The sequence below is a fragment of the Bombina bombina genome, chromosome 1 (assembly GCF_027579735.1).
Source record: "Bombina bombina isolate aBomBom1 chromosome 1, aBomBom1.pri, whole genome shotgun sequence".
NCBI classification, from domain to species: Eukaryota; Metazoa; Chordata; class Amphibia; order Anura; family Bombinatoridae; genus Bombina; species Bombina bombina.
Genome location: NC_069499.1, coordinates 939,748,358 through 939,760,472, shown reverse-complemented (window position 1 = coordinate 939,760,472; position 12,115 = coordinate 939,748,358). Strand labels below are relative to the sequence as shown.

The window sequence follows — 12,115 nt, the reverse complement described above, 5'->3', positions numbered from 1 at the left end:
GAACAAATTGTATTATTAAGGAGCATCAAAAATCATAACAAAATTCATCAAAAATCCAAATTTTAATTTTTTTTTAAATTTGTATGTAAATTACTCAGGAATAAACTGTATTAAATATGCACAGCGTAAATCATAATGTATGTACACTGGATGTGCAAAAATCACTTCGAAATTCATACTTTTACGTACAAAATGCAAAGCGTAATTGTTGTTTTTTCATAAAATGGGCTGAACAACATGTGCGTATATGAAATTGTCTCTCTAATCCCAACGTAATTATGTGAAGATTTTCGCCCTACAGATTTCACCCTTTTTTCTTGCAAACTAAAAGGTGGCGAGCTTTTCTCAAAACACTCAAAATACTTATAACCCTAATAGACAAACACATACATATGAAAATATAGGCAACTGTAAAATGTTATACACAGAAAACAGCGTAATGTGATTTATATTGGCTGCAGGATTTCATTTTTAAAGTGCGCCCCCTGCTCACTGCTAACTTCCCTCTACATTAGTAGGAGACATCTCGCAACTCGCAGGGACTGCCCCATTTTATACAATAATACCTCCATGGCAGCGCCTGCGAGGGTCAGCGAGAAAAACCACATCTGAAATTGCGAGGTTTAGATCATCGCACCCTAAGGGCTATTGCTTTGTCTTTTAATTATGCAATTCTACTGTATTTAATCATCCTTTAAGTAGCACAAATATATTTTTTAGCTTTGGAAATTGGCTAATCTGTACCATTTACAAGAATTAAAAAAAAACTTTAAAATTTAGATAAGGAAGTTTATATCAGTATTTAAAACTAAAAAAAGACAATATACAGAAGTCAATATAAATGTGAGCAAGAAGCAGAAAACAAAAGTGTTCCAGGAAAAGAAATAGCGCAAGTAAAGGAATATTAAAACAATTTAAAGGAACGATAAAGTTATGCACTGCACTGAATTTATCTTCCTAAAGACTTAATTTAAAATAATTGTAAAATTATTTAACACTGTAATTTAGTTAGCACAGCTTACTAGGTTTTGTAACTCAGGAGCAGTTTAGGGATCCACCCCTTGAAAAAGCCTGATGGAATGTATTTGTGGAATCCATGTTTCTGAGTTGCTGTGACCCTTTAGGGGCAGGTGGAAATAATGATGTATTCTGTACTGTGATACGTTGCAAATAACTATATATTTGGCATATTTTTTATTCATTTTAATGAGCCTGAAAGTAAAAAACAACAAATTATTTTTAATGGATTTAATTTATGAAAAGTAGGATCCAAACAATAAAAACGTTTTTAGACATAAATCTCAGGGATGATGGATATTGTAAGCTGACATTATCTTTTATGGGATCCACGAGACATTGGCACATAAGAAAAAAACTACCGCAAAATACATTTCTAAATTAATATCGTAAAACTTTTACTATATTTACTATGTCAACTTAGTATGACATGTAGAAAGCTAATATGATATAACTACTTCAAAGAAATTATAGACATATTTGTCTAATAAAATACAGTGCACTTTAAAAGACACCTTTTATCTATAATTGAAGGCTGATTACTGTAATGAGCAGATCGGAAAAATAATTTCCTAGTCTGCAATCTTTCAGTGTAAAACAATTTTTCCTGCGTTCAGTAGCTTGTTGTTCAAATTGAAGAAATTTAACAAAAGTATTTTTGTCTATAGATGAAATGAGAAAATGAGTAATTTCCCTATAAATCTAAAGGGTTTCTATACTGGAAAATGATACCATTAACTTGAGCTATTATCTACTTTGTAGTTCTTACCAGGGCACATTCATAGACCATTTTATATAATATACAGTATATAGTTTTTATCAAAAGTCAATTCAGGATAAGGTTCAAAAGAAGCAGTATCTGTAATTTATTGACAGTGCTGTGCATTAACAAATTGGTCAAAAGAGATTTATCTTCCCTTGTTAATAATGTAAAGAGCTTAAAACATTGTTAGAAGTTACCTATAATGAGATATATAATGTTTGTATATATATATATTTTGCACTTTCTTCCACTCTTCATAATTAAATCATGCGTCAGAGTCCCAACAATTCTGAAGAATTCTTTGCCCTTGATAAGAAAAAGGAATGTTTAGTTTGTCCTGTAAATAGTATCTCTTTCTGCAAGCAACTTGGTTTGCTCTTAATGATATACAGTCTGATTGATGATTATTTATCTAGCATATATATTTTTTTAAGCATTCTTGAACAAAAACTGATTGTCTTGGTTTATTTGGTCAGCATTTTAAACCCCTTGTTGCATTTCCATAATGTCATCATGTTTTTCAAACTTTATATAGTTCATACATAAAGAAAAACAGATAACTTAGTTTCAACTCTTATGTTAAAAACTGTTCAGGTTCCATACTATGGCTAAGTGATCTTAAAGGTGACAGTTTTATGGCCTTTTGTTGCTTGTGATGGTCCAGTTAAAACATATGTTGCATGGCTCTACTTTATACAATATAACTGTATTCCTATCTTAAGCAGTGATTCACTTTGTCTCAAAATAATGGTCTTGGTTGTATTGTATTACCAGTGACAGTTTATATATTTATTTTTTATTTTTTTCATATTTGCAGTCTGCAGGTTCTCCCTAAATTGTACATTGGTATCCCCAATTTGAATTAAATGTCTAATTTTGCTGTGATTGTGAGCAGATAAAAAATGTGTTCCTCCATTAGTGAGCTTTCTCCAGCAATAACAAGATTGACAATGTTATACATTACACCTCATTTACTCAAATGTATAGTCACTGTTTTAACCCCTTAATGACCACAATGTACCCTGTATGTCACTGGTCATTAAGGGTTTTTTCAGGACATAATAGCACAAATCTAGCAAGAACACGCATAGAATAGAGCAGTCTCAACGCTGGTGGCAAGACTGTGCTATAAAACAATCAAGTCCCAAAAAAAGGCCAGCGACATACAGGGTACGTCGCTGGTCCTTAAGGGGTTAATAATATGTCTCACGGTTTAGTAAAGGGTCTTTCAAACACTTTTAATGTCTTTAATGAGGTCATTTTATTATCTATATATAGCCCAGCAGGTAGGCAGCCGTGTAACACCTCTGACTGTTGTTCTATCTATTTCAGTGTTATAAAGCATCCCACACTCACATAATTCTTTGTATTTGACAGTACTGTGATTAAGCACAGAAATAAACTGCTTTTATTAAACATGAGGCACTTTTTAATAGTAATTTGAATGCAACAGCCAATCATCAAACATTTCAATGTGTTCTACTGTTCTATGAAACTTTAGTACACAGATCTTACAAATGTTTTCAGACTAGAATAGCTTGTGAAGTTTTATACATGTAAAAAAAATATTATTTATAACTTCTGTCAAGTGTGTCATAACAAACCAGGCACCATGGAGGAATTTGGTTCAACTTAATGTTTTGACATATTTCTTTTAAGAGGGGCAAAACATGTTTAAATCATTTAATTGTAAACATGTTTTTAATATATTAAAAATAAATTTCAAAGGTTGCTTTAAACATTGAGATTTTGATATAAATACATTTTTGTTCCCAGAAATGACCTTCAAGTAATGTTTAGGCGTTGAGAATAAATATGCATAAAGTTCTTTTTATACACTTAGTATCATAAAATAATCCCTTTAAATGAGATCATGCTACATTATTAACTAATACAAATGTGTACATTGGATGAAGCCCTTAGCAGCAAAATAAATAAATAAATAAATAAATAAATAAAATAGCATTACAAATATTTACTGTAATAGTGTCAGAATCACAATAGTTATTTATTAAAGGGACATGAAACCCAAAATTCTCCATGATTCTGATACCACATCCAATTTTAACAACTTTCCAATGTACAATGATTATCTAATTTGCTTCATTCCTTTTGTATCCTTTGCTGAACTAATAGTAATGCACTACTGGGAGCTAGCTAAAAGCCAATGCCAAGAGGTATATATGTACAGCCACCAATCAGCAGCTTCTGAACCTACCTAGGTATACTTTTCAACAAAGGATAGAAATAAATTGGAAAGGTATTTAAAAATTAATGCTGAATAAGCAGAATAAGGAAATCTAAAAATTGGGTTTCATGTCCCTTTAACTTTCTCCTCACAATTCAGCATATTACTGAAGGTCTCTGATAAATAAGGCAATGTTTGCTTATCTGGTCCTATGAATGTTTTGAGATTTCTTCATTTAAAAATATTAAAGAAGCATATTTTCTTTTACTGATATTATAAGGTGCGGCATATTAAACATTTATCCAGTCGTTCAAAATATATAAATTTAGGAGCTTACTATTAATGAACTAAGCAAAAATTGTCAAGCATTGTGTATGATATCAATAACGTTTTTTACACAAAGAGAAGTGTACATATTCCTAGAATACAGGACAACAATGTTTAAGACTTTGTTTTATCATAGATGCTCTTATTTCTAACCACATTTCCCAAAATGCATTCCATAGCAGCATATAATTTCTTTGAAAGTTTTGCGCATCTCTAAACTTCGAAAAGCATATATCAGGGGGTCGATCACAGAATTGCACATGATCAAGATTAAATAAGTGTTGAAGTATGAAGTGTAGCATACACAGTAAGAGTTTGAGGGGCATGAAATGATTAGAATGAGATGAAGGAAAAATGGCGCCCAGCAAACGAAAAATACTCCAAGAAGTATGGTAATTGTAATGGCGCCTTTCATGCATGTTCTCTGTTGGACCACACCATCTACTGGTAGGGCAGCAATTCTTTTCACATGTAGGCGTGCAAATAAAAACATGTGTATATACATGGTGGCCATTAAGACAAGCATTGTGAAGAACATAGTGATAAGGCATACAATGACAGTTGTGCTTTCAGAGTAAGCAATGAACACAATGCCACAAATAATACAAGACATCCAAATAATAACAATGAGCACAAGTGCTTTCTTTACAGTCATAATACTATGATAACGTAAGGCATAAAAGATGGTGATGTACCTGTCAATGGCAATTACCAAGAGATTACAAATAGACGCTACCAAAGAAATACAGATCATAGAGTCAAACACATAATCAAGCTGTTGGAGCAATTGATCCCCAATAAACAAATACTTATTTTGTGCAGCAATCACAATAGTTTCTAGGGCATTAGACACACTGACTAGCATATCTGCCACTGCAAGACTGCAGAGGAAAAAGTACATTGGGGAATGGAGATTTTTGTTTTTTAGTATTGCAAGAATAACAAGAATATTCTCCAGCAGGCTGATGATCCCCAGGGTTAAAAACACCTCCGTTTTTATTAAGACTTGTTCACAGAATCCAATGCTACTTAAGTTGCTGAAATAAAGTGTTTCATTAAGGTCCAGAGATACATTATGCAGCACAGGCAAAATAGAGAAGATGTCTTTAGACGAATTCACTGCTGAAAAGCCTGTGTTAGACATGATGGGTAAATGTCCCTTTTAATAGCTGATTGCACAATGCTGTAGTATTTTTAATTGTATAATCTGTTGACTGTGTCAGAAGAGAGTTTTCATTCCAACTGATGTATAGGACATGAAGCTTTCTCTGCAGATTTCATGCATTCAAGTGCCATTCCTTATTAAGAATAGAGGAGCACTGCTAGTTTGAGAAGCAGGCACCTCCAGGACTCATTGTCACATTTCTCCCATCTCTGGTAGATGCAATAGCACTTGTTAACATCCCTCTTTCACTGTTAGTAGCATCTGCAATCCAGCTGAATGTGTATAGCACAGAGGATAACAAAAACCATAAATGTTTACATCCATTCATGAAACTCCCCTTTGAGCTACTTGCATTCCAGCCTGTCCACTTGGAGAGCAGGTAGTTTTCTGAGTGACATTCAAGGGATACCACAAGCAGCAGGTGTAGGAAAGCCTGTATTTGTATTCATAAACAAAATGATGTAGTATGGCGCCCTCTGCAGATTAAATAATATATGAACTGCAATGTTTTTAACATTTTTTTTTTTTGCTTCTTGTAATATATTTTCTTTAATCTGTAAGCTAAGCAAAATGTGTTGAAGGAGAACTTACAATAAATACCCCCCATTCTAGCATCTAAATCTAGATGAGATAGATAGAAAGAAAGAAAGAAAGAAAGAAATAGATAGTTACATTGATATAGATAGATAGATAGATAGATAGATAGATAGATAGAGTTACATTGATAGATAGCTAGATAGATAGATCGATAGATAGATGATAGATAATTATATTGATAGATATATAGATCGATGCACACACACACACAGCATATATTAAAAATGCAATACTTTCATCTAGTATTAACACAGTTTATTTTCATTTAATTTATATTTTTTTATAATAAACTATAATTGTCCAGTTTTTGTTTGTTGTTTGCAAGCATCTCAGTGACATCTATAATAATTTCCGTTTTCAACAAAAAATGTTATATATGATATCGCTGTTACATACAAATTTCTCCTGATCAGTAAGTAATAGTCTCACTGGACACAATCACAAGCCTCTTCCCCCAGGTGGCAATCAGCATTGTACTTACTTGAAAAAGACTAATATATGTGAATTATGTAACCCCTTGCTTTCCATGCTGCTAAGTAATGTGCTGAAGCACTGCCTGTAAGTCAAGGGCTTTATCCTTAGAATAAATGTTAGAAAATGAAAAAGAAAATGCCCAGGGAGCCATATTTTTAAACCATAATCTCATCTTTAAAAGTAACAGTACAACACACATTGTTATTGCTGTTTTGTTTTTTTTTTTGTTTTTTTTGAGCATTAAAGAATATTTATTTAATTGAATTTTGAAATACCACCCAACATAAATTTAATTTAAAAAAAGAAATTTAGAAAATTATCAATTGTATATTTTTCTCTTCATAATAGCCATATGAGTTTATATTTTTATATATATATATATATATATATATATATATATATATATATATATATATATACTTCCAATTTTATAGATTAAAATATATTAAAATAGGAAAAGGTTAATAAATAAATGACAGTATGCCAGCACATGAGTTTGGCAATTGTATTCAATTAGGGGTTAAAAAACATAGGCGGGGGGTCTGAACGGCGATCTGAGAGGTCGCACTTCCCAAAGCTCCAACTGAAAATCTGCCAATCTGCCGAGTATTGGATATATCTTACAATGGAGTTCGCCTCAAATAATCATATTTTATATCACTATTCTATAGTGCATCACAGTAGGGGTGACTCGGCTGTATTTCTGACGTTGGAGAATTGGCACAGATGGTAGAGGCCTAGAGCGGCGGCTCGCAGATGGCGGCGCTTCCCCCTCGTTGTACCAAGGTCATTAGCCACATCTGATCATCACAGCACCTCCACACGATTCCTGTCAAGCTCATACCATCGGCAACAAGGGACTGACTCCAACAAACTTTACAAGATTACGCCTAAAAATGACCACCACGTGGGAAATAAACTTGCAAAGCTGCCTCAATAAATACTTTGAAAACTTTGAGTTACATATGCAGAACCTATTGGAAAAAGCCCCATTGGGCTACTTGATTAACAGATGTTTTGCACACAACAAACCACTACCGGAGCTCCATGCAATAGAAGAACTGATAACCCAGCCATTTCAACTGAGGATACACAAACACCAGACCCACAATCAAATACCCTAAAACAGGTGAAACCACCTTATAAGACATCCTATCAACCTTCCTACAAGAAGAAACCCTACATCTCTGCTATGAACACTTCATGCGAGGGGAATCTTTATTACGTCATTGTGCCGATCCTAGATTACACTGGAAGATTGTATAAATTTCAACAGACAGTGGGAGCCTCTCCCCTGTCCATGCCCTTGTGGAAGCTTGGGGGGGGGGTTCCCCTATCGTCGTGGATGCTGAGTGGACTCACTTCTCCTTTAACAATATCTCTCTAGATGCAAAAAAGGACAGTCTTATCTGACATGCTGCAGATTCTTATAATGCAAAAATTAAGCAAGCGGTTCAGAGTTCTCCTGGAGATCTAACATTGGTACATTGCCTCAGACTATTACATATCTCTTATACTCATATTGGGCAGGGAAGTCTTTACGGAACGCCTAAACAAGTATTCTATCTGCAAACAAAACCTTGTGGCTGTTAAAATATTTGTTTTAACCTCATAGCTATTGGCAATACAATAACGACACTGTTCTAGGATATACAGTTTTACCTAAAGCCTTTTTCTGTTACATCTTTATATAGTGTTATGTTGGTATACATTTAATATTATATTTAAAACTATTTCAACAGACAGTTTTACGTAAGAGAGCTTTCAGATTCTTATTACTGTTACACCTATGCTCAACTGTTTAGTTAGGTTCATGCACTTAGATGTCCCATATGAGAACAGGGGAAGTTATATCTCTAGACTATAATGTTCGCTTGATTTTGTTGTTAATTGTATATAAAGGAGATGGTGCGCATACTTCTAAAAAGCTTTTCCTATTAACCAGCGGCTTGCGGCCAGAGCCATGGAGTGGGCGAAAGTTTATTTAATTTCCACAAAGAAATGTCTCCTATATTATGTTAGTCGAATATAATCACTCACTTGTTTTACCTACTAACAAAACCTCCAATTATTTACCCACCATTGTCTCCTACATATCAATGTCTAATTAATGGCAGTATCACCATGCCAGAATAAATAGTTATATCAATAGGCCATGGGATAGCCAAGTTCAACTCTTATATCTCCTAACTAAATGATCTTCTATACCTCCCTCCATAGCACAGGATTTATACATTTAATCCAAGAGAATTACTAGAGAATGGTGCTATAGATATCTTTGAGAATTAACATTTGCATCAGCTTTGGCCTATAGGTCATGTGCGTTAGAACATCCAGAGTACAAGCCTTATTCTTATCACAAGTTATGTATGTTTTATTTTTATTTTCTTTGTTTTTTAAATCTATAACCCCTTGTCCAGAGCTTTAATCACAGTTTAGAGGCCCAAGAGTGGACTGATTGATCCTAAAAGGGGGGACTTATATACTGTTTATTAACTATTGTTGTACAGAAAATATATATATGCCTGAAATGTATATTATTACATATTTTTCTTTTTAACATGTATATGTATCACCAAGTCCTCAATAAAAAGAATACATATATAAAAAAACATTTTTAAAATAAAAAATAAAAAACAAAACAAAAACATAGTTAGAGGGAATAGATCAAACCAATAAAATAGTGTGTGGAGTACAAGCCTTATTCTTATCACAAGTTATGTATGTTTTAATTTTATTTTCTTTATTGTTTAAATCTATAACCCCTTGTCCAGAGCTTTAATCACAGTTTAGAGGCCCAAGAGTGGACTGATTGATCCTAAAAGGGGGGGGGACTTATATACTGTTTATTAACTATTGTTGTACAGAAAATATATATATGCCTGAAATATATATTATTACATATTTTTCTTTTTACCATGTATATGTATCACCAAGTCCTCAATAAAAAGAATACATATATAAAAAAACATTTTTAAAATAAAAAATAAAAAACAAAACAAAAACATAGTTAGAGGGAATCGATCAAACCAATAAAATAGTGTGTGGAGTACAAGCCTTATTCTTATCACAAGTTATGTATGTTTTAATTTTCTTTTCTTTATTGTTTAAATCTATAACCCCTTGTCCAGAGCTTTAATCACAGTTTAGAGGCCCAAGAGTGGACTGATTGATCCTAAAAGGGGGGGGACTTATATACTGTTTATTAACTATTGTTGTACAGAAAATATATATCTGCCTGAAATATATATTATTACATATTTTTCTTTTTACCATGTATATGTATCACCAAGTCCTCAATAAAAAGAATACATATATAAAAAAACATTTTTAAAATAAAAAATAAAAAACAAAACAAAAACATAGTCAGAGGGAATCGATCAAACCAATAAAATAGTGTGTATTGTTCTTTCTTTTGATCAAAGCAATAAAATAGTGTGTGTTGTTCTTTCTTTCGATCAAACCAATAAAATAGTGTGTGTTGTTTTTTCTTTTGATCAAACCAATAAAATAGTGTGTGTTGTTTTTTCTTTCGATCAAACCAATAAAATAGTGTGTGTTGTTTTTTCTTTCGATCAAACCAATAAAATAGTGTGTGTTGTTCTTTCTTTCGATTAAACCAATAAAATAGTGTGTGTTGTTCTTTCTTTCGATCAAACCAATAAAATAGTGTGTGTTGTTTTTTCTTTTGTCCCTTTTAGTCTCTAAAGGAAACTCTAAAGGAAATCATGCAAGTGTTATTTAAAGGGATAGGAAACTGTAATTTTTTTCAAGATTAATGACTACCCTTCTCCCTGTGCACATGCGTTCCATTAGAATGACGTTTATGTGGGATGATCAGGTTTTTTCAAGTGTGCATGCAACACTTAACAGTACTTACTGTGCATGCAATCAGGACCTGAAACCCACTTTTTTTTTATGATTAAGAGAGAGCGTGCAGTTTTAAATACATTTCCAATTTATTTCTTTTGTATAATTTGTTTTGTTCTTTTTCTATACTGTGTTGAAAATTTACCTAGGTAGGCTCAGAAGCTGCTGATTGGTGGCTGCAAGTATATTGCCATTGGCTTTCAGCTAACTCCCAGTAGTGCATTGCTGCTCCTTCAACAAAGGATACCTAAAACATGAAATAAAGTACATAATATAAGTAAATTGGAAAGTTGTTTAAAATTGTATATGTCTAAATCCTGAAAGAAAAATGTTGGGTTTTATGTCCCTTTAATGTTATAATTATGATTTGTAACCAACCCTTTAAGTCATATAAAGCTATATACTATTCATTGCTGAATGATATGACATTTACAACTGTAGTAGTATTTTATATTTTCAGACTCTAATTTAATTCAGCTCCATTACTGCATAAAACCCTACACTTCTTTTAAAATAAATGCTTTCCAGGAGGTCTGTCATTAACTTGCAGATGTTAATTGCATATACTGCAATTATGCTCATTAAAGGGACATAATACACACATGCTAAATCACTTGAAAGTGATGCAGTATAACTGTAAAAAGCTGACATGAAAATATCACCTAAGCATCTCTATGTAAAAAAGGAAGATATATTTCTTCAGTTTACAAGAGTAAGTGCTCTGGTAGCAGTTATACTTCAGCTATTGTCCAGCAAGCTAAAAAAACAAAACAAAAAACAATAGCCAATCAGTATCAGCTGTGCTGAGGTCATGCTATGCTTTGCTGTGATCTCATGAGATTTCACTGACATCTCATGAGATTCCATAGTAAACTTCCTAAAACTGAATAGGGAAATAACATGATTTTACCTGCACATGCCAGAAGCACACTCCCTTGGAAATCCTGGGACTAGTATCTGTTTACAATGAGGGCCTCAATCCGATATAAATCGTCGCCTGCAAAAGCCGGCAATGCCAAATTTTGCGCTGGTTTGGTATCACATATACGGCGCAACATAGAAGTTACGCTCGTATATTTCTGCCTTTGGCCGTAGTTTTATGGCCCATAGACAGGTATACCAAACCAGCGCAGTTTGGTATCCAATATACAGCGTAAGTACTTACAGGGCGAAAATGGAGAAATCTTACTCCATTTTCACCTCGCCACAAATTGCAGGCGTAGTAAGCCTTACGCTGTGTATTGGAGCCCCGTAACTCCCTAAACTGCCTGCAAAATAAAACCTAACACCTAACGCATGTGCAATGTCTATCTACCTGTCAACCGCGAACTGCAAAATAAAACCTAACACCTAACGCATGCGCAATGTCTATCTACCTGTCAACCGCGATCCCCTGCCGTAATCCCTAATAAAGTGTTTAACCCCTAAACCTCCGCTCCCGGACCCCGCCGCCACCTACATTAAATGTCTAATGTGATCCCCCTACACCGCCGCCACCTACATTAAAATTATTAACCCCTAATGTAATCCCCCTACACCGCCGCCATCTATATTAAAATTATTACCCCTAATGTGAGCCCCCTACCCCGCCCCCATCTATTTTAACTATATTACCCCCTAATCTAATCCTCCTACACCGCCGCCACATATATTAAATGTATTAACCCCTAATCTAATCCCCCTACACCGCCACCACCTATAATAAATTTATTAC

The 12,115-nt window shown here is 33.6% G+C and overlaps 1 protein-coding gene across 1 annotated transcript; it reads right to left on the bottom strand.

The window, feature by feature from the left end:
- Positions 1-4,443: 4,443 nt before the first annotated feature.
- MC3R (melanocortin 3 receptor) lies at positions 4,444-5,439 on the bottom strand. Its single transcript, XM_053692984.1, has one exon. It carries the CDS (start codon positions 5,437-5,439, stop codon positions 4,444-4,446), a length of 996 nt encoding a protein of 331 aa, XP_053548959.1.
- Between the last annotated feature and the right edge of the window lie 6,676 nt (positions 5,440-12,115).

What these genes read in the sequence shown, in the direction of transcription:
- MC3R (XM_053692984.1), bottom strand. Translation starts at nt 5,439, where the DNA reads ATGTCTAACACAGGCTTTTCAGCAGTGAATTCGTCTAAAGACATCTTC.